This window comes from Lytechinus variegatus, chromosome 19 (assembly GCF_018143015.1).
Source record: "Lytechinus variegatus isolate NC3 chromosome 19, Lvar_3.0, whole genome shotgun sequence".
Taxonomy (NCBI): domain Eukaryota; kingdom Metazoa; phylum Echinodermata; class Echinoidea; order Temnopleuroida; family Toxopneustidae; genus Lytechinus; species Lytechinus variegatus.
Genome location: NC_054758.1, coordinates 14480830 through 14504500, shown reverse-complemented (window position 1 = coordinate 14504500; position 23671 = coordinate 14480830). Strand labels below are relative to the sequence as shown.

At 39.7% G+C, this 23671-nt stretch overlaps 1 protein-coding gene across 2 annotated transcripts in view; it reads left to right on the top strand.

Moving 5' to 3' along the window:
• Nucleotides 1-23671, top strand: part of LOC121406131 (tenascin-X-like) — a 115470-nt gene that overhangs the window by 7704 nt on the left and 84095 nt on the right. For both annotated transcript variants that reach the window (XM_041597150.1, XM_041597151.1), the window contains exons 8-27: nucleotides 83-293; nucleotides 1170-1439; nucleotides 2302-2583; nucleotides 3389-3655; nucleotides 3900-4190; nucleotides 5443-5724; nucleotides 6058-6330; nucleotides 6710-6967; nucleotides 7649-7939; nucleotides 9052-9288; nucleotides 10685-10957; nucleotides 11999-12259; nucleotides 12868-13137; nucleotides 13628-13879; nucleotides 14873-15160; nucleotides 16396-16662; nucleotides 18229-18498; nucleotides 19853-20122; nucleotides 20991-21281; nucleotides 22303-22563. In XM_041597150.1, coding sequence (XP_041453084.1) covers nucleotides 83-293; nucleotides 1170-1439; nucleotides 2302-2583; nucleotides 3389-3655; nucleotides 3900-4190; nucleotides 5443-5724; nucleotides 6058-6330; nucleotides 6710-6967; nucleotides 7649-7939; nucleotides 9052-9288; nucleotides 10685-10957; nucleotides 11999-12259; nucleotides 12868-13137; nucleotides 13628-13879; nucleotides 14873-15160; nucleotides 16396-16662; nucleotides 18229-18498; nucleotides 19853-20122; nucleotides 20991-21281; nucleotides 22303-22563 — 5365 coding nt within the window. The remainder of the gene's footprint in view (nucleotides 1-82; nucleotides 294-1169; nucleotides 1440-2301; nucleotides 2584-3388; nucleotides 3656-3899; nucleotides 4191-5442; nucleotides 5725-6057; nucleotides 6331-6709; nucleotides 6968-7648; nucleotides 7940-9051; nucleotides 9289-10684; nucleotides 10958-11998; nucleotides 12260-12867; nucleotides 13138-13627; nucleotides 13880-14872; nucleotides 15161-16395; nucleotides 16663-18228; nucleotides 18499-19852; nucleotides 20123-20990; nucleotides 21282-22302; nucleotides 22564-23671) is intronic.

Genomic DNA, 23671 nt, shown 5'->3' with positions numbered 1-23671 from the left:
CTATTGGGTAATGTTCCCATTACAGTTTTTCTTTGCATTGTCTCATTGCGTTATCGAGTAATGTTTGTTTTTAATCTTCCAGGATGACGGTACTTCAAGAATCCTGGGTAACCCCTCTTGTTGCAACCAGGTATTGCTTGCATCCATTCCCGCCGCCGCTCCACTGACCTTTGAAGCTACGGGACTTAATCCAAATACACCTTACATTTATGAGATTAGATCTCTCCTCGACAGTGCTGGTGACTTTCCCATGCAAAGAAGTAACCAAGTACAGCTAGTTGAATTCACGACAGGTAATAGTTGGAATTATAAACCTCACAGTATTCATGTATGTGTTATTGTAGTCCTCTGATTGGCCCAGTGTGTGGTTATGGAAATTGCTATTGACTGCCTGGCAGTCTTGAGGAAAATGTAAATTCTTTTCTTGTAAAAGTAGTTGTTTTGATGGTTGATCTGTTGATTTAAATACAGAATTGGGACAAACATTTCTTTTCTTTTTTTTGCTTTTCCATAGCTCTACCCCCTAAGTTTTTATCAATTGAACTTGGTACTTTACAGTTACCATTATTTTTTCAACATTGTTATCATTATTAATATTGTTATTATTATTATTATTATTGTTATTATCATTATGATCATTGTTGATGTTGTTAATTTTTCATCAGTACAAATTTCATGACTATCATAATTTCTATTATAGTCACTTATCATTATATGGCACCTAGATAGATCCTTGGCATTTTATAGGTTCTTTGATATCGATCATTCGGACCATTTTATAATGACGTCATCAACCGTGCAATTTAGGATTCATTTATTGTGCAATTTTGGATGCATACGATTTTGTCCATTGCACTCGTGCATTGTACGCGACAATCAACAGACTGAGCGCGCACTGCATGATGATATTTTACATCGACATCGGTGGTTGTCCTATGAAAAATAATCTAGTTTTAAGTGTCGTATATACCAAATAGTGAATGTTCCTTCATTCGTGCAATGGACATGATACTTCATTCGGTGAAAGATGAAGTGAATGATTCCTTCAGCTCGGCTACGCCTTTTTTACCTCATGATTTCTGTCCATTGCTGTCATGAACATTACTTATTTGTATACTAATTCACCCCCTAAAACAAACTGACAAATTCCTTCAAATGTTTCCTCCCAGCTTCACTCCCGCTTGGCGACCTCGACGTCCGCGAGATAACAACCACCACAATCGACCTCATATGGCTCACGACAGGCTTAGATTCACTGGCATTCTTCATCAGCTTCAGGCAGGCGGATGAGACTACCTTCAACACTAGTTTTACAAGAACTGAGCCGGGGACCCAGTATGCGGAATACACGCTGGAGTCCCTGCTGCCCGGTGAATTGTACACGGTTAGAATACAGAATGGAGAAAATGACCTCAACGATGAAATCACGCAGAGAACCCGTAAGTATGAATGAATGAAACATAAACTTCAGTTTCATAAAGCTGTTGGTAAGTTATGAATAGCTTTGTGCATGACTGGTGAGCGTTTCTTGTCTTCTGCTATATGATGTATGCCTTTGTAGCTGACCCAGCACCCAAAACATGCTCGAGTCATGTAAAAGTTGTCTGTGACTTAGTGTACAACTTTATAAAATACCCATCACAGGTTGTAATAATTTCAAAATGGCTTCGTAATAGAATATTGTAAAATGGCAACCAAAGTGTTTATACATATGTGAGTAAGAAAATATGTACCAAATTGTTTCTGCCAATGTGTTATTGCTGAGAAACTGACAAAGCTAGCGTGGCATTCTAGCAAGATGTTCGGTCTTTTTCAAGCAGTAATAATACTACACTGCCCCACATGTGCATTGGTGATCTTAACTATGTTTTTTTTTTCAGATTTGATAATTTAATGGCGTTTATGGTTTATGTTATTGTGTCTGTTATTCTTAAAATTGATGAATCTTTTTAGTGTAAAAATTTTATATTTTGTTAATTCATAACTTAAAAAGTACCCTATATAATTATGATTATGTAAATAAACATTAATATCTAGATCTACCATGCTGCTGGGGACACCTAATTCTAGTTAGGGTCAAAGGCCCCTTGTCATAGGATAGAACTGCAATGGAAGGTCCTATTGTGATTGGGAAATACTGATTATAATGTGCATGATTCATGAATGTAAGATTTTGGAACCGCCAAAATAATAAAAATTAACTAGCATTTTTGTGATTCATTTTATTTAATAATTTTTCAAGAATTCATTTTTATTTTTGCATGGTGGCTCATTCCTCCCCACTTTTCTGGTTGTTTCCAGGTCCTAATTCCATCACGCAATTGACGACGACCACCCGCACATCCACCAGCCTCTCTCTAGAATGGGGTGCAGCTGACGGTGTTCTCTCCTACTATGAAGTCGTTTACGACCCCCCAACCATCTATTTTCCACGACGAACCGAAGTGCAAGCAGACGAACCACTCAATCTCACTCTTTCTGGACTGTTCCCTAATACAACTTACACTGTTACCGTGGTAACGTGGTCTGGCACCGGTGCCGACGAAACATCTAGCACTCCATTCACTGGCTCGTTCCAGACAGGTATGCAAGCAATCTAAAATCTCTGGAATTAAGTTTGATTGTTTTTCCATTTGATTTAGTGCAAGGCTATCTTGATATATGAGCACCAGCTTAAAAATCCTGAAACCCTCATGCCGATCAATGCCAAATATTGTAGTTATGATTACAACATTAGCGGAAACGATGATTTTGATTTTCAGTAATGGACAAGGCGCTACCTGCCTTTGAAACTTGTTTGTTTTCCATTTTTTGATTTAGTGCAAGCTGAAACCCTGACACTTATCCTATGTGTCAACAAGGCTCAAACCCACTTAATCTGGGGCTTGGCTGCTGGGGTAAACACGTACAGTGTAGAAGTGACATCTCCAGAATCTTTACAGAGTTACTAACCACCTCTAGAAAAATTGCTTTCCATCATATTTAGTCCAAGAACAACACTCCTATTTGTCAACAAGACTCGAGCCCAATTCACCTGGGGGTTGGCTGGTCTTGTAAACACTTTCTTGGCTATCTTGTCGTATTAGCTTCAGTTTAAAATTCCTGAAAATCTCATGCCAATCAGTGCTTAACATCATGATTACAACAATGATTTTGGATTTCAGGAATGGACAAGGCGCTACCTGCCTTTGAAATTTGTTTGTTTTCCATGATTAGATTTAGTGCAAGCCCAACCCATGACACTCATCCTATTCGTTAATGAGACTCGGGCCTCCTTAACCTGGGGCTTGGCTGCTAGGGTAAACATGTACAATGTTGAAGTGACACCTCTAGAATCATTACAGAGTGACTAACCACCTCTAAAAAAATTGTTTTTCATTATACATAGTCCAAGAACAGCCGCTGACACTTATCCTCTTATTTGTCAACGAGACGCGAGCCCACTTCACCTGGGGGTTGGCTGCTGGGATAAACACTTACAGTGTTGAGGTGACATCCTCTGCACAAGACAGTCAGATGACGACTCCAGTAGAGGTCCCACCCGGAGCTGCTCCTTCATCTGTGAGTGACGAGCTGATGCCGGGTAACTTGTATGTTGCCAATGTTCGAGCTGCTGGTGGATCAGGACCTGGTCCTGACCTGCTCTTCAGAACGAGTAAGTCTTCATTATTTTGCCTTTGCGCAATAGACCAATTCACCAATAGACCAAGTTTTCATTAGGATAGGCAAAATTCAAAGCAAGTTATTATACAAGCTTGCCTGATATAGCAGGATGCAGATATTACATGTACCAGGTGACTCCAATAGCACATTAGTGAATATTTTTGGAAGGTATCTGTTGGTATCTGTTGCATAATCATAATTATTGACTTTAAAACAATTTTTTTGTCATTGTTTAGAGCCGAGACCTCCCATGGGGCTATCGGTGGAACCTGGACCAGTAGGCTATTTCTCCTTGCTTTTTGGATGGGACGTGCCCGAGGATACCATCTTCAGCGAGTTTGAAGTCCGTATCCGGCAAGTGGATCAGGTCGAGACCATGAGGTCAGAGGTCGTTGATGGCTCTACCACAGAGCTGGTTCTCGAGGGTCTCATCCCGGAAATGAACTACACTGTAGAGGTGCTGACGATCTCGATGGGGGAGGGATTTACATCTGTGAGTGACCCGATTGATGCTATGGGCATGACGGGTAAGTGACATTTAACCTTGTGCACAAATTAGAAAAATAGCTTATCAGGAAGAGTCATTCCTCTTTGTACTAACAAAATTACAAGTTGTATCATTGACAAAAAAACAAGATGGAAGTGTTTCTTCGACACAAATATTTTACAGACTGGTTGGAAGTTTCCAGTAAGATCACAGTGTGCACATCTCATGCTTCAGTGAACCCCAAACTTCAAACATATTTTTGGAAGCTCTTGCTTAGTTTCTTCTGCATTATTCAAGTACTTGTGTGAGTTGACATGTTATATCATTTCAAAGCATATGATGTGTTTTTTTTCAAACCCAGATAAATTTCTCAAACTGCATTTGGACTGACGTATAGTAGGTCTTTAGTGGTTTTCAAAAATTTATGAAACCAGAACATATGGGAAGCATAGCATCTCTAGCTGCTGTACCCTGTCTCTAGAACTCTCTTCCCATACAAATCAAATCTCATCCACTCTTAACCCATTGCCTACTGGAACTTGGTGATTCCCGTACAAAGCCTATAGGAAAAACAGTATTCAGTAGTCAACAGGTAAACAGAGCCATTACACAGAGACAGCAAATTTCACTGATTTTTAAGACTGCTGAAAAACCTTGCCAATTTTTGTTCTTTCAGTGGCCTTTCAAGGGTGTCCATTCTGTGAAATGGGGACCTTCTTGAAAGACTGTTTGAACTGGTTCAAAAGGCTTTGGAGACCATGTAGACCATTGAAAGGTCAATCAGGAATTGTGTAAGACTTTCAAAACCTCCATTCCACAGAGAGGAAGACCTCTTTAAGATCATTGTTTTGTAGCTTTCAGTGGTCTTTCAGAGCCATTCCAGAGACAGCAAATTTCACTGATCTTAAAGACCGCTGAAAGACCTTGCCAATATTTGTTCTTTCATTGGTCTTTCAAGGGTTTAGTGGTATGGGGGCCTTCTTGGAAGACTGTTTGAACTGGTTCAAAAGGCTTGAAAGGTCAATCAGGAATTGTGCAAGAAGTATTAAAACCTCCATTCCACATAGAGCAAGACCTCTGAAAGACCATTGATTTTTTATGTTTCAATGGTCTTCAGCCATTGCCTAATGGAACCAGGTAGTTCCTGTGCAAAGCCCATGAAAAAGGATAGAATTCAGTAGTCAACAGGTTAACACAATGCCTAATGGAACCGAGTCATCTCTGTACGAAACCTATGGGAAAATTAGAATTCGGTAGTCAAGGGGCTAATACATTTTTTCTCCTTTTATCAGATCCATTCCCGGACGGAACCCTGATCGTGACTGACTACAACACCACCACCATAACGGTCACTTGGGGCAGACAAGACGGAGTAGACTATTTTACACAGTTGAGTGAGGTCGGTCAACAGGTGAGAGAGGAATTTCAAGGTCGGCCCGAGGAGACGTCGGCGACTGCCACCACCTTCTCGTACACGTACACAGGCCTAGTTCCTGGGAGAAATTATGATCTCATCGTCAGAAGCACAGATGATAGTGCTTTTGATGTCATTATCCGCGCAACCCAGAGAACTGGTGAGAGATGCTAGAGTTATCCAATTTACTACCGAAAGCCTGGCTTACGCCTTTGTGTTTTAGGCTGTGTATGGCTATTTTAACCAACTGTTGCCAATTCAAAGAAGCAGAGTCAAGATTAATATTGTATTTATGAAAGCTTCGTATCTCTAGGAAAAGGAAACTCAATTGAGCATAACCAAATTATTATCAATTTTAAGTGGGAAAGTGCGAACTTCTCCAATTATTGATAAAGAGCAGAAGGAGAATAATTTTGACCTCATGAAAGATATGTTCCTCAAACGGTAAAGAAAATTTGAATTAAATACATCATTTGTTTTATTCCATTGCAAGTCCCAACACCTCCAATGAACCCCTCGGCTGCACCACTCGGTGGAGAGATCATCACAGTGTCCTGGATGGCAGCAGAGAATGACTTGGAGTTTTACGAGGTCACCACCATTCCTGCCCCGGAGTCTTCCATTGTGAGCGTTCCGAGAGATCAGCTGACGGTTGATGTAGAAGGGTTAGAGCAAAACACAGAGTATGTCGTCGAGATTAGGAGTGTGAGCGGTAGCGGGGATTCATCTCAGAAGAGTGTTCCTGTTTCAGTAAATGTCACTACAGGTAGGCATGATAATAGCGTCGCATCCCAGTGGATCAGACTCTTGACTTTGAAACAGAGGATCATGGGTTAGAATCCAAGCCATGGCATAATTTCCTTTTAATAGGAAGAAATTGATCCACAATGTACAATAATAAGTTTAAACAAAAACACATTTCATCACGTGAGAAGTGCAGTATGTTTGATTGGAAAATGCTATCAAACGATAGTTACATGTACTTATGTAGCATGACAAAAGATACCAGAAGTAGGAAAGAAGTTGTGATTGGTGAAAATCAAATGAAGAGATCGATTTTGTAACTCATTGTGACTATTAATCTCCTTCCTTCCTCCCTCCCTCCCTCCCTCTCTCCCTCCTTCCTTCCTTCATCTCACAAACAGAACCAATTATCATGACGGTCTTTTCTGTCGTGCCCGATGCCCTACTCATCAGCTTCACTCCCATTGATGGTGTCGTGGACGGGTATCGCTATGGATACCGCGCCCTTCCATCTGGCGCATTCATTTACGACTCTCTGACTGCATCTCAGGAAGAGTTTTCTATCACCAACCTCAGGTCTGGTGCTTTGTACGAGATAACGCTAGATACACGTCGAGGAGTCTCCAACACAGAAGTCGACAGAATTGTGGCCAGAACAAGTTAGTATGATAACAATAAAATGTAATATTTCTACAGCACACTTTTCATCTTGATTAGATGAAAAGTGTGCTGTAGAAATATTACATTTTCATCTTGATTAGATGGTCAAGGTGCTCCCGGGTCCAGTTGCATAAAAGTTACTATTATTGTGCCTATGCCATCCAACAGGAACTACCATGGCAACAATGCTCAACAGCCAATCAAAAACAAGGATTCCATGTAAGATATCAATAGAAGGCACATTTGCTATAATAGTAAGTTTTATGCAACAGGGCACTGAGCAAGTTAGAGAGAGAATAATACATTACAGGTTCTAACATTAACAGTGAATACTTAAATGGTTGTGTGTTGAAAAGCACTGCTATACAGGTACGTTTTCAGGTTGCCCCCCAAAGGTGGTTGCTGACATCTGGGTTTCCAAACTCTGTATAGGAGAATTCCACATAAAGCATTAAATAAAGCATTGATAATTGCTTTATAATGACAACAAATCGGTAATTATATCGCTGCATCTTTTTTGTTGTATTTCATCAAGGACCTGTTCACCCGATGATTATTTATTCAGCCACAGAGGTCAATGTTTATTCAATCACTGTAGAATAAAGCATTCATAATTGCTTTTATTATGACAACATACCGGTAATTGTATTGCTGCATCTTTTTTGTCTTATTTCATCAAGGACCTGTTCGCCCGATGATTATTGATTCAGCCACGGAGGTCAATGACAATTCAATCACCATAGAATGGACAGCCCCCTCTACTGCCGATAGCGATTATGATGGATTCCGCATGACCTATGACCCCGCCGATGGGGCCTTGGAGTCCCCCCTCTCTCTGGATAAGACAAGGACGTCTCTTACCCTGACCCGACTAGAACCGGACAGTTCATACGATGTCACCTTGGTGGCCGTCTCTGGCCAGGGAAGAACAGAACAGGAGAGCTTTCCTGCTGAAATTACTGTTCAAACAGGTATTGCACATTGTACATGTATAACCATTCTATTATCCAATCTGGAGCCCATAATACAAAGCTTAGCAATGAACGCAGAACCTTTTTTTATGATTGATTCCATTGACTACAATGTGCAACCAATTATGAAAACTCAAGCGTACGATCAATCGCTATTCTTTGTATTACGGGCCCCTGACATTCAGTTTAGTTTTAAAGCATCACCAAGCAAAAAAACGCTTACGAGTTTGAAACGCACTAAAGATTGCATAAGTTCTTCCATATAAAGTTAAATCCAAAATGATAAAAATGTCAATAAATATGTACCTCATTGACCAAGTGTTTGGTGCTAAGGTATTATGAGATTGAAGCACAGAAGAGTCTACATAAGTTGTTTTTCCATAAGTCACATCCAAATATTAATAAAGTGTCAATACCTCTCTGAATAAATTGAAAGACGCTGAGGAGATCAAAACACAGAAGAGTCTGCATACGTTGTTCTTTCATAAAGTCATATCCAAAGATTAATAGTGTCAATATCTCTTTGACTAATGTGAAGTGTGCTGATGAGATTGAAACATTGAAGAGTCAGTATCAGTTCTTGTACATGTCAGGCAATCTTCTAAGTTGAAGCAATAATTTAGACCAGACTATGGTAAGCATTTGCTTCTTATATTTCGTCAAATTTTGAACAAGTAAAACTGATGTTCGAGATATTTGACTAAGGCAGAGTCATGTCTACCCCCCCCAACAAAGAAAGGTTTAAAGATGTGATATGGCATTACTTAAAGGAAAATTTGCTATTTTCATTCATATTGACTCATAATATATCTGGATCTGGATGTGATACAATGCAAGCTGTTCGGTATAATGCACCAGGTAAGGAGACGGCGCAGATGAGTTTAGTGGAAACTTAGGTGGCTTTCTTCAATCTTGGCATTAAACACCTCTGGTGATGTACACCTGTACTGCTGACAACTTTGTTTGGCCCTCATTTATTTTGTAATATTTTAAGCAACATGCACGAAAGTCATTAAAAACAATTATTTGTTGCCAATTTGTGGGGTGAAGGTCAACTCCAGAAAATGATGAAAAATCAGAAATATCTCCATTCTGTCATACTTTCTTTTTAGACGCTGGTGAACCGGGTGGTGTGAATATCAAGGAGGTAAATGAGACTTCTATTCGCATCACATGGAATAGAGTTGGTGGCGCCAGCTATAGCCCAACCATTGACCCGGATGAAGGCGATATGAGAATCTTGGGTGAGAACTCAGCCATCTTCGAAGAACTCACACCAGGTCAACTGTACACTCTGATGACAGTGCAAACACCTGGACCCTCTGGTCCACCTACCCAACAGTATACAGGTGAGTGTATTCAGCTGGTCCTTTAACTCTTTATGCGTTACGTTCGCATTATTGCACATCCGTAGGCATGTTTCGTTCACATTTTTGCACAACCACACATTTCTCATAGACGTCCCCTGTCCCATTGTTTTTCAAACAATTGCATGCCCCCGGAGTGTGCCTAGCTACAATGTATAGCCTGCCGTTTTTGTATACCGTACATGTGTACCGATCGATCGCGCGTGCGACATTAGTTTAGCGTTCAACAGATTATCAGAGTGTCATTGAGTTTTCCCCAAAAATCAATACATCCTGATCACAGCCAGGAAGTTCATTGAAAAAGGAGAGGAGAAAATCAAAACCCTCCTCACACACAATACCATGGCCAGGTTTATTGTTAGGAGTCTGTGACTCTGGAACGAATGTGAATGAGACCCTTTCAATGGAGTACAGTACCTTGACCGGGCAAAAATTTACTCATTTATTTTCCACTATATATGGACTATTTTTATCAGATTATCATGATTTTGGTATCAATACAAAGCTTATGTAATGAAGAGTCCAAGTGGATAAATAAAAATCATGCCACTAACACAAGAACCAAAGTAAAAGGGGAGCCAAATTTTGTTCGAAGTATTAGGAGAAAGCATTTAGAAAATGTACCGGTAATTTACTATACGATTTTCCATAATTTATCCAATAAATTGATATACGATAAGAAAGCCAAGGAAACGCTCTACAAGTTTGCTACACAACATTTTCTTTCAAAATGATCAGATAAAAAGTTATGGCACTCTAAATAACAGAGTGTATTATACTGCATAGAGGGGATCACTGCTAAAATAATGCAACACACAGGGGGTTTACAGGTGAACGCATGAAGAGTTAAGACTATAAAACTTGGGCCCTTGGGTCTACCTACCCAATAGTTTACAGGTGCTTTCAGCTTATCATCCAGGTCCTCTGGTCCACCTACCCAACAGTATTCAATTGTGCCAAGCATTTATTTGTACTTGCCACACTCCACCCAGTGGCCCATTGCAAAATGAGTTGCTTTATTTAAAAAAAAAATAAGGGGGGATAGGACTTGTGTTTAATATATTTAATTCTGTATAAACACGACTCCTTTTTTTTTAAAGTGCTCAAGATATTTTATAGTAACATGGCTCAGCTTGGCTACCTTTTGCAGTGGTCACAGCATACAGGAGAATTCTTGCACCTGTAAGAAAAATTGCAAATGTATCTTGATACAATATAAGTAGAGGAATCTGAAGCATTGACCTCTTGATTCAAAATCCGAGACTTGTTAAGTAATCCATGGCATCTCATAACTTAATTTAATAGGTTTAGATGACCCAGGTTCAATATTTTGACAGATGACGAAATTAGAACAGATATTTTTTTTTCCTACCCTTAGTACCAAATCCCCCGACAGATGTAGCCATTTCCAGAACGACTGCCTTCGAGCTGGACATATCCTGGACCCCACCATCCGTTGGGTTCTATGACTCCTTCCGTCTGACATACTCCCAGGTTGGAACGGATGATCCAATCTCTGTGTCAGTGCCTGCCAGTGACGAACCCTCTGTGACTCTACCAGACCTGGAGCCGGAGACATCCTATGCTGTGTCGGTTGTTTCAGTCCGTGGGACAATCAGCAGCGAGGCTGATGAGACATCAGGAACAACAGGTAACCTCTGTCTTTTTTAGAGATATTCAGAGCTGGAGGAGGAGATTATCCTGCTTAGTAGGATTTAAGGGGGAAAGTGATACCAGGGGCCTGTCTTACAAAGAGTTGCGATTGATCCAATCAATCGCAACTATGGAAAGCCAGCAAAGTCAAGATATACAATGCATGTTTGCTCCAAATTTGTTCTAGATATGGATGTATATCCACAAGTTTATTGATTTCTTGACAGTTCAGTGTGTTTTCCTTTGGAAGACAGGGCCCAGGGCCACGTCTTAAAAAGAGTTACGATTAATCCGATCAATCATAACTCTGTGGAAATCCATTAGTGTCGTAATTTTTATATAGGAAATTTGTAAATGTCCTTTGTAAACAAAGGAGACCACACCGAACTGTCAAGAAATCAATTAATTTATGGATATACATTCACATGTAGAAATTTTTTTGAGCAAACACGCATTTTATATGTTGGTTTGCTGGCTCTCCATGATTGTAATTGATCGGATCAACTGCAACTTTTTGTAAGATAGGCCCCAGATAGGATTTTTCCCTTAGAAATAGGATTTTTGAAACTTGTAAGAATGATTTCTTGTATGTTTTTTTAGTTTTGAGGGAAAATAGGATTTAAGGCTTGAAAATAACATCGGATTTTTCCTAGTTGAGGTTGGCAGTCCTGGGCATTGTAGATCAGGGGCGTGTTCTATAAAAACTAACTACTGTTGTAACTCTACCATTATGGAAACTACCATGGTAACAGGGCTAAGCATCCAATCAAGATCAAATTTTTTCTGATATTTACAATTGTGGTAAATCTTCATAAAACGGGCCGCAGGATTTGAATGGAAGTTCATTTATTTTAGGTTTTATACAGATATTGGACATATACTCATTTTGTTACAACTTAAAAGAGTAAGTTTGATGATTAAATAAGACCCAGCCCCCTAAAGTGACAATCCTTTTACTGCTTAAGATGACAATCAAAGCTTATTGGAAGTACAGATTACAATTTACCAACCTGTTGATCGTTGCATTTTTACGTGCTAGGTCGAGCGCCAGAGGGTGTTCCAATTCTTTCAAATCGGACAATCAACAGTATCTCCATCACGTGGGCAGTATCTACCCTTCCCTCTGCCACTGGGTACCGTCTGATGATTAGTACAGGTGGAGGAACGTCACCTACAGCTGAGCTCCCGCAATCCGCCACTACCTATACCTTTGAGAACTTGGCTTCAGGCACAAACTATGTTATCAGTCTACGCATCGTTGGTTCAGTAGAAGCTCCCCAGGAATTGGCAGTCACGACAAGTAAGTTTATCGATAAAGGGATGGATTAGCTTTGTCAAACATTTACACACAGATCAATAATCAATATTATTACTTACAGAAGCCATTTTAGCAGATAAATAAATATCATACTTTGCTTGCTACTTTCAATCCAAGACCAACGAGGTAAACATTTGTCACGTTGCCCTCCCCGGGCTTTACACATAAGAATCCTGTACAAAAACAGTGCAATATTGGCCAAATTTCTGCTAATGTGCTTGCGCAGTAGGAGCCAGTTTTGATTGCTAATTTCAGTATTTGAGAAATTTGGCTCAAGTTTGCATTGTGCTAGATGTAAATGTAAAAGGGTAATATTGTTGATCAATATTATCAAAAATATTGTTTTTGTTTTATCGGGGATCGAGTGTTGGTCTTGTTTTTTGCAGTTGACTTGCCAAACGACAACATGTGTATCACTTATGAATGTATTATTTGTTACTGTTTGATGTTTTGATACGAATATAAAATGAAAGAATACAGTTTGAGTAACCGAAATTGAAATAAGAGATTGATAATGGAGGTATGAGACATCCCTGGGGAACACCTAAAATACACATAGTTACAAAGTCATGATTATTGTCTCTCTGCAGTTCCTCAGACTCCAGGTGCCATTCAAATTGAGGACACAACGCAAACTAGCATCACATTCTCATGGGAAAGTGCAGCAGGGAACTTTGATCGCTACACCATCTACCTCTACCCCTTTACCTCGGATCCTGTTTTCCTAGATGATGTCGAAAGGGGGGTGGACCTCATGCTCTCGAAGAACTACCTTGCTCCAGGGACTTTGTACAGGATACAGGTCTATGCGATAACAGGAACAACGCTCAGTGCTGTTAGTGAAAGAACAACCTCGACAGGTGGGGTCACATTGTTTAAAGTGGTGACGATGTTGAAGTTGATGTAAAAATGTGTTTTATCAGGAAGGTGGTTTTAGGCATCTTGACAATATTTGTATTAATGTCTTTTCCACAAAATTATTTTCTTCGCTTATTTTCACATTTTATCAAAGGAAGAAGGGGCACAGACATTTTGAAGAAATCCCATTCTAAAGGCATTTTTTTCTTAACTTACCAAAACATTAGGAAAAAATTGAAAATCCATATGTTATTGTTCGAAACAGAAATCATTAACATAAATTTTCTGATCATCAGAATTATCGGTTTTGAATGAAGATTTCATGATTTCACAAAGAGAAGTTTACATTAATGTACCAGATATAGATCTATGTTAATTTGGTGATAATAGCCTCGATTTAAAAGAATTTTTCCATGAAATATTTGTTTGCTGCAGCTAATTTCTTTTAACTTTAAATCTAACCATAGAAATAATCTATGTACTTCTTTACAGCAATGGAGCTCCTTGTGTTCAGCCCAGTTGATTCATCTGGACTTGATGTGTCATGGCCTAATGCACCAAACTCTCCTAACTATGACCTTGAATATGTACCATCTGATGGTTTGCAACCATCACCAGTATCTACTCCAGCGGACAGTGTCCTTCTCAGTGAGCTAACGCCAGGTCAGATCTACAACTTTGCCCTCTACTCCGGAAGCCCTGGGTCTAATATACAAAGGCTAGTCAGAGCAACATATGTTTTGGGTAAGTTAACATGAAGGTAAGCGTATGAAGCACTTCCTTTTCTATTCTGATCGTTCTGACATTTTTGTCTCGCCTGCATAGTAGAGCGAGACTGCATTTATAGGCGCTGCTTTTCTGACGGCGGGTACAGCATCGTCAGCATTTTCATCATAACTTAGAAAGTATCTGGACCTATTTCTTGAAACATGGACATAATAAATTTTGCATTAGTTTCAGGTCATATAACCAAGGTCAAAGGTCATTTAGGGTCAATGAACTTTGACCATGTTGGTGTAATCAACATTGAAATAACCAAGGTGAAGTTTTAAACTGTCATCATAAATTCAAAAGTATTAGTTCATGAAACTTGGACGTAAGATTAAAAATTATCACTGATTGTCTTGCTGAGGTTTCAGGTCACATGATTTAAGTCAAAGGTCATTTAGGGTCAATGAACTTTGACCATGTTCGGGGTACTTTTTGAAATGCTGTCATACAGATATAGTTCATAAAACTTGGACATTGGGTAGTCAAGTATCACTGATCGCCTTGCATGATTTTCTTAAGCAAAGTGTATGTGACTTTCTTTCTCAAGTTCCACATTGAGTCACCAGGATGTTTGTAATCATCTAAAATACACACAGCTGTTTGGACATAAAACATGAAAAAAATCATGCACTATCGTCTTTGACGGTGTCACTATTCCTCTACTCATTGTCAAAGTATGAAGTCATTTATTCTATCAAAGACTACATGTAGGTAGGTGTTTCATAAAGCTGTTCGTAATTTAAGAGCGACTTTAAGAACGACTGGTGATCCTTTCTTCTGGTAAATGATATTCACCATTAAATGTTCATTGGTGATTATTTAGCGCGTAAGAAAGGATCACCAGTCGCTCTTACTTACGAACAGCTTTATGAAACACCCATCTGGTCAATATTTTCTGTCTTCCTTGTCTGCCGTTAAAGTTTGCAAATTTGTGAACTGCATCATTGCTCTTTCTCTCTCTTACAGCCCCACTCACACCAACCGTTGAGATTTCCATCGTCTCTCCAACCACCATCTTAATACGGATCACCCCAGCCACTGCTGGAGTGCTGGACTACTACAGGGTTGATGTGGCAGCCAGGCAATCTGCTCTTGGTGTCGGCTCGGACGGCATGGCAAGCTTTGAAATCCCAAGGGAGGCCTGCCCAGAGCTGTTTGTCACTGACTTGGTCCCCGGTGGAACGTACGATGTCGAGGTGGCCGCCGTTGCCGGGGAAACCGAGAGCGATGTTGTAACCCAGGATTTCTCTTTAGGTAAATATGAACCGCGAATTCATGTATCTGTCCACTGCCCTTCCAGTGAGTTCAAGGTCAATGTTGGTGCTGTTGTTGATATTCGAGGCACAGCTCTGGGAATCGTTAATCGTAGTTGGTGATTTTCACCAACTGTTATAAGCTATTGAAATCCTTGCCTCTGAAAGGCTCAGAAGAAATAATTGAATGAAAAGTCTCTAAGCTAATGGGGAGTTCATCAGAGTTTGGCTCAGGATGCAATAATGATGTTTGTAATGCACTGCTATTAATCCTACCTTACCTGGGCTATTATGCAACCTTAAACTCCTAGCAAAAGACTTCTTACCAGAGCGTCTTTGCTCTCATAAGTTGTGCGAGACTTGAAAGTAAAAATTCAGTGGACCCCAGGGTAAAAACATTTTGTGCTGCAGATAAGTGAGGGTTAAAGTCCATAATCATGGAGATAATAATTCAAAGGTGCTAGTCTTCCGGTATTTGCCCGATTTTCAGGTCCTGACAGCATCCCATTTCAGACCTTTTAGACTTTGTATTGTGTAGTACATATGGGGCTTTATATTGTACTGGCTCCTTTTCAGGCCCAGTGAGAAAAATTGGGCCCTGTTGCATAACAGTTACTATCATTATGGTGACTTTGCCATCCATTGGGAACTTCCCTGAAATGCTTGATTCTGATTGGCTGATTAGCTTTGTTCCCATGGTAGTTATCATTGGATGGCAAAGTTACTATGGGCAATTCCATGCGTGTCGTACGGGACATTTTGACAACAATTTCTAGTTTCCTAGTCGAATGCTTGAGCAGTAAAATATTCCTTGTTGTCAATGATAAAGCTATAGTGGGTAGTCATGTGAAAAACTAATAACCAACACAAAAAAATTGATTATGGGTAAATTATAGGTGAAAATGTGGTGTGTCATACAGGACGCAGAAATGTCCCGTACAACACGCAACATTTTAAGCTCTGTGGATTCACCTGTGGATAATATTTTTTTTTTCGTTGTCATTTTTTTGCATGTTTATCCAGTAGTCCTTCATTATTACCACAAAGCAAATTGAAGTTCCTCTTTCGTTTGGACAGCAGGATGAAAAATGTTGTGAAAATGGCTGATTTTTCTAGCATTGAATCTGCCGTAAAATCATTACTGCAACTTTTATGCAATGGGGTCCTGATTGACTTCTCAAGTGATAACTTGCATTAGCCTTTGGTAATTGATGTTTTATACTTGATAAATTTCAGAGCCAATGATGCCTGGCCAGTTATATGTGAACGACCGAAGCCCCACATCCTTGGAAGTGGTCTGGGGTGCAGTCACTGATCAGACCTTCAACAACTATCTTCTCTTCCTGACCCTTGGGAGTGTCCAGATCAGAGCCGAGGAATATCCCAGCAGTGCGGAACGAAGAGTGTCCTTCGATGGCCTCATCGCTGGCACATCATACAATGTAGAATTGTTTGCCGAAGGAGAAGAAGTGACATCCCTCAGCTCTCTAGACACCTCTACAGGTTTGTTGTTGATTGATGGTGCTTTATTTCAAAGAAGAAATGGGCCCCTGTCTTACAAAGAGTTACAATTGATCCGATCAATCCCAAGTATATGGAAATCCATCAATGTCATAATTTTTTTTTCTTTTGGACATTTGCTTAATGTCCCTTGAAAACAAAGAGAAGCATACTGAATTGTCAAGAAAACGGTGAAAATATTTTGAACAATTTGCATTTAAGGTGTTGACGTTAATGGCCATGTATAGTTGCAATTGATCGGATCAATCGCAACTCTTTGTAAGAAGGGGCCCAGATTTGCCATTCAAACATAGTTATTTGTTCCAATGTTGCGTTATGTTATTTGTAGATGATACCTTATATACATGTAAGGCCCTTAGTAGATGATACCTTACATACATGTAAGGCCCATAATTTGGATTAAAAATAATTTCTCACACAGCATTTCATAAAACAAATTTTCTCAGGAAATTATGGCTAGAAATTCTTGCATCTGACTGGCTGAGGAAAGAATATGCTCATTGGTACGCATGAACGGTGACCCCATATTCATGGGTGGCAGACACTTTGAATCCCATGAGTTGCATTTTAATTTTCATCTTTGGAGAATGAACCTTGTCAGTGTTATTTAACAAGCATCTGAACGCAATGGCCCGTGTTCAGAAGTCAGGTTTAGATTAGACCATGGTCTAATCTAAAAATTATGGGGAACCAAAAATTTCAACATGTTCCTTGCAGTGTATATTTCTTTTGGTTACTGTGCCCTTTCCCAACTCGTGAATGATGAAGAAAGCTATATTATTATCCTTCCGAAACAGTTAATAATAATAATAATAATAATAATACATAAGAGTTATATAGCGCACTTTCCATCTTGATTAGATGCTCAAGGCGCTTCAGAGCAGAACAACAAAAACTATTTACATATACATGTAATACATGTCTGAACAATAAGTCAATGTCTATCAAAAAACGCTTTTATACAGGTAAGTTTTCAGGTTGCCCTTGAAGGTGGTCGCTGAAGTCTTGGTTTTCAAACTGTGTGGGAGAGAATTCCACAGGCTAGGTCCTGCATGAGCAAAGGCCCGCTCCCCGCATGATTTCTTAGCAACTGGAATTTGTAAGAGAGTAGATGTTGAGGATCGTAAATTTCTTGAGGGTTGGTAATGATGCATCAAAGACCTTAAGAATGATTTGAGAGAAAAATTAGCTGATACATTGAAATTCTACTGTTATAGATTTATGCCACTGTTGGCTATCCATACTTAAATCACAACTGTGTTTCAGAGTTTTAATTAAACCCAAATTCAGAATACAGGTTAATGTTTTTAATTATTCAGTACTTGATTTATAGGGTCACAGTGATTTACTCGTACTAAAAATAACGCACAAACAATAGGATATCTAATTTAGCGTAAGCGTAAGAATTGGCCAACAGACAGTCTTTCATTGAGTCAGGCATAACTTACAGACAGCTTTGTGAACAACAACCTATACGTACACTTGGAAACTGACATTTTTACTGAATCAATGAATAATGACCTGAATCTTTTACATACGTCTCTACAGCACCATATGCCCCTGCCAGTTTGTCCTTCCTGTCTGTCGAAGGTCAAGAGGTCGTGGTTGGGTGGCCTCTGGCAGACTCTTACGTTGATTACTACGAACTCTGCTGGACCCCCTTCAACCGAACACGAATTCTGGAGCAAAGTGTGACCCAGACCGTTTTGACACTCGACCAATCAGATGTGGAGTACACCATCTCCGTGCATTCTGTAATCGAACGTGAAGGGACATACCCTGTCAGGAGCGAGGCCGTCTCTCGTTTCATCACCATCGGTAAGTGGAAAGGAATGTTGCGGTATGTCTAATGAAAATGCTTGGTTAAAATTTGAATCTTTAATAAGCATTATAGATGGTGACATGACAGTTGCTCCTCTGACAATTGCTCAGGGCTTAATTTCATCTAAGATGTAGGGTTAGGGTTGCAATAAGGTTTTATGTTAGGTTTCGGGTAGGGTATAGTATTAAATCCAGGGTGGAAGTCTGTTGTTCATTTGATTAGTGTGTGGAATTTAGAGCAGAGCAATAAGCCTGTTCACGGTTGTAAACTGCGCACGAGCAGAAAAAGGTAATTTGAGAAAAACCATGAAGGTGGCTTTCAAATTCACTGACATAGGCATTTGTGATTTGATGATTATTCATGTATTCTTTCAAAATATTCATTTTATCACATCCAAGCTGAAGAGTAATAAATAGAGCCTTCATATTCACTGGTATTTGACAGTAGCCTAAACAATAGTCAAATGTGCCAAAGGCAGACAATAAAACAGATTTCCAAACTTTATCCCTGATGTACTATTCTAGTCACCTGGTCTATACATTGCCTTTTGTTTTTAGAATTTGAATACTATACCAGTAAGGCTTACGCAACATCTACATTTGAAAATGAATATCCTAATGAGAAATCACAAAGGTCATTTGAGAAAAGTTGATCATGAGCTAACCGTGAACTGGCTTATTGTCATGGAACCATATAGATAGATCAATAGATTTTATGAAAGATATGTACATCCTGTCTAAAATTATGAACTAGTAAGATCATGAATTACAAATAAAAAAAATCACAAATACATTAAACAATGAAGAGTATATAACATTGGTCATCAAGAGGCCATACATTTCCTAAGGTTCATATATTTACGCCATACATGAATGTGACTGCCCACATTTATTTGCATTGTAATCTGCATGCAGTAACAGTGGGAACATGCGATTCCTAAGCTTCTATTCTAACATCTTGTATTTTGCTCACAATTTCATCTTTGGGTTGCAAAGACAAAAAGTAAAATACAAAAAGATGTATGATCACAGCATATTATGTTCTAAGAAACACAATACCATATGAAAATTACACACAATTGTCACCTTTAAGATAGTCCTTATGTCCTCAGATACATGCATGTGAGCGGAAACGCTCTTTGTAGGGCGCATAAGGGCGTTTCTGCACCGTTGATGTGTTCTTTAGTGTGGGGCTAAGGGCATTCCTGCATTGACACAATAATATATACTTTGACCTATTACTGTACATATAGAACTGTTTAACAGTTAACTTGTGTTTTTTATTCTTACTATTAATCTCAATGATGTGAATTATATATATTTGTTGTTAATTATCATCCTTATTGTATAGACGAGGGTTTGGAAGGCGAACTGAACGTGACTGATTACGATTCGTCGTCAATCACCGTCGAGTGGAGCGAAGTAGTGAGTGTCGGGTTTGAAAGCTATGGTCTCCGGGCCGTTACAGAGGGCTCAGGAGTAGCGGTAGAAAGCGAGGTACCCATCGGGGATCCGAGGACATACACCTTCATGGGCCTAATACCCGGTGTGAGATACACCATCAGTAATATCCTGCGTGGCTCTGACCCCACTGTGACGAGGATGGTGCACCAGAGAACTAGTAAGTTACTATACCTGGCGCCCTCTTGCGTGAAGAATGGCAGAAATTAGACTGATGATGTGTGAAAGATCTTGTGTGACATGCACGTAGTAGGGCCCACCGCAGAAAGAGTTGCAATCATTCGCAACTCTAAAAATCATATGTAACTTGATTTTAAACCAATCAACCTTGGGCTTTGGGACTTGCGATTGATTTTTTGGCTTGCGTCTGAATGCAACTCTTTCTGCAACAGGCCCCTAGTGCCCTCTTGAGTGAAGAGTGGCACACATTAAACTGATGATGTGCAAGAGATGTTGCATGACATGGTGGGCTTTGAACTCCACCATATAATTTTATCTTTCTTTTGTTGTTTGTGCCTCTGGCTTATAATGTAGAACAAAGTTCTGGGGGTTGTTTCGCAAAGATTTAAGTATAACTTAGAGTCTCATTTAATAATTTTCAAATACTTATAACCAATTTTGATATATATTTTCTTTTAGATATTGCTAAGTCTTATTAATTCAGTTGTGTATGTTTGCCACATTTTCATTTACGTGTAATTACCTGAACATGTGACTGCTGCATCATTGATTTTTTCTCATGTTAAATACATTTTAACCATTGCAATTCAGTCTCTGGACTGCAAGAATGGAAATATTCAATAAAATCCTTCAATCAGTCAACTCAAGTCAACATTCTACATGAACATAATGTGCCATTATGGCAACTATCATGGCAACAGGGCTCGGCAGCCAATCAAAATAAAGGTTGCCATAATGGCAAAGTTACAACAGTTGCAACATTTTATGAAACAAACCGCGGATCTTTTAGATTTGTTCAAGATTAAGACAACATGTTTTTCAATTATTGATTTCTACGCCCTTTCCAGGACCAAGCCCTGTTACTGGCCTCGTCGTGACTTCAGTGACGTCCCAATCCATTACCGTCACCTGGCAAGAAGTCACTCAAGGTGTTTTCAATGACTACGTCGTCACCTACGCTCCCACTGACAACCCTACTATGGTCAGGTTTGCCAATCGCATTCCTAACAGTGGTGACACAGTTACTGTCATTGACGGGCTGCTCCCTGATACATCGTACCAGGTGACAGTCTACACGAGTAGTGGTATAGGACAGGACCAGACGACAAGTACAGAAGCATCCGTTAGCCCGACAACCAGTAAGTGAAGTCACACCTTCTTTGGCAAGCAACTTTGTGGTGTTTCATAAAGCTGTTTGTAAGTGTCGAGTAACTTTACAAACTATTGGTGATCCTTTCTTAGGAGCTAAATGTACACACAATCAAATTTTATTAATCAATTTCAAGAACCTCAAGAAGGATTACTAGTCCTTTGTAAAGTCCCTCGTAACTCACAAACAGCTTTATGACACCTACCTGGATTTGTTTCACAAACATTAAATGATAGATCTTCTTCTTCTGTGTTGAATTCCTCTGTTCACCATAGAACTGCAAGCCTTTAGTTGCAGTACATCATGGTAAAATGCTGTTTGCCGCAGGTTGATCAGCAAGGCGTTGTCTTGAGAAATGTATATCATACACAAATTGAAGCGCTACAAGATGAAAGTCAGGAAACTGATACGAGACATTGCCAATGACACCAAGGAGGATAAGTATGGTTCGTGCTACATCAAGATAGGAGACTGTATTCGTGGAGCTGATTTGGACAACTAATCATGTACAATAACCAATGCAATCAATTGTAGATATTGGCCCTACTGTCATTCACTAAGCTTTATGTTATGCAGCTCTGGAGTGGTTTCACAGAGACCGACGATTGAACATGGAGCCGATTGGTGCAATTGATCATGTACAATAACCAATGCAATCGATCATAGAAATCAGCCGTACGATCATTCGTTAACCTTTGTGCTACAAGTCTCTGCAGCTGTTTCACAAAGATTCAAGTCTAACATAGAGTCGCACTTGAATCTTATTTGTCCCCACTATGTAACGCATCACTGCATTGGTCAAATCGTGCACATGGGATACGCACAAGCACGTATCCATCAATGAGGTCACGATCTAAATATCGTGTGCATGTTTAATAGCCCTACTACCAACTGCTGGGGTAATAGTTATACAGCACTTAGAAAAACTATATGAAGCACTACATGAATGTTGCATGATAGTATTATTTATTACTATATTAAAAAAAAAAATTGTTTGTTTTCTTTTCCAGCCGCCCTTCCTGAATGCTCAATTCAAGTAATAGGAACCACATTTACTGAGATCACCGTTCAGTGGGGTTCATGTCCCAACGTCTTTGGTAGCTACCAATTGACCTTCGACCCCAACCCCAACGGCTTGCAGCCAGGGAACGTTCCAATAAATGGAGAATTCGAATATACCTTCTCCAACCTGGTCCCGGGACAGAGGTACATTGTTGGAATCAGAGACGCCGGCGAGAGTGAACCGTACGCGACGGACGCTGTCTATACAGGTACGTGTGCTGTGCTCATTGCTCGGGCACACATTCTGTAGACAGATAATGTTAATTAAAGCAAGTTTTATATTACAAAAGGCATCCGTCCGTAGTTGAAAGGAGAGACTCTTTACATCTTTCACCCACCATTTGGAAGTGAAAAATGAATTATTGGGTCCTTGAAATTGTGCATGTATATATCGGAAAGAGAAAGAGAGGAAGAAACAGAAAAGGTGGAAATCAGATCGAGGTGAACAGAACAGCCGCATGTTGAGTCATATAACTTGGCTGATTCTAGAAGCTTACGCTTTATTTTTTTATGTAAGGTATTCCCAATCTCTTATGCAATATGCAATTCAATCTAGTGGTCTCAGGTTAACCTCTTGACTTCTGAATCCTGTAAGTCCCATGTGCTCTCTTCAAGGACCACCCAATTCTAGTAGGTAATGGGTTAGCATGTTGACAACTGAATCCTGTATTTCCCTTAGGATTTATCCTAGGATCACCCATCAGTTCAAGTAGGCAGTGTGTTAACTTGCTGACCACTGAATCCTGTAATTCCCTTAGGATTTATTCTAGGATCACCCATCAGTTCAAGTAGGCAGTGTGTTATCTTGCTGACCACTGAATCCTGTAATTCCCTTAGGATTTATTCTAGGATCACCCATCAGTTCAAGTAGGCAGTGTGTTAACTTGCTGACCACTGAATCCTGTAATTCCCTTAGGATTTACTCTAGGATCACCCATCAGTTCAAGTAGGCAGTGTGTTAACTTGCTGACCACTGAATCCTGTAATTCCCTTAGGATTTATTCTAGGATCACCCATCAGTTCAAGTAGGCAGTGTGTTATCTTGCTGACCACTGAATCCTGTAATTCCCTTAGGATTTATTCTAGGATCACCCATCAGATCAAGTAGGCAGTGTGTTATCTTGCTGACCACTGAATCCTGTAATTCCCTTAGGATTTACTCTAGGATCACCCATCAGTTCAAGTAGGCAGTGTGTTAACTTGCTGACCACTGAATCCTGTAATTCCCTTAGGATTTATTCTAGGATCACCCATCAGTTCAAGTAGGCAGTGTGTTAACTTGCTAACCACTTTATCCTGTACTAGAATTCCTGTAGG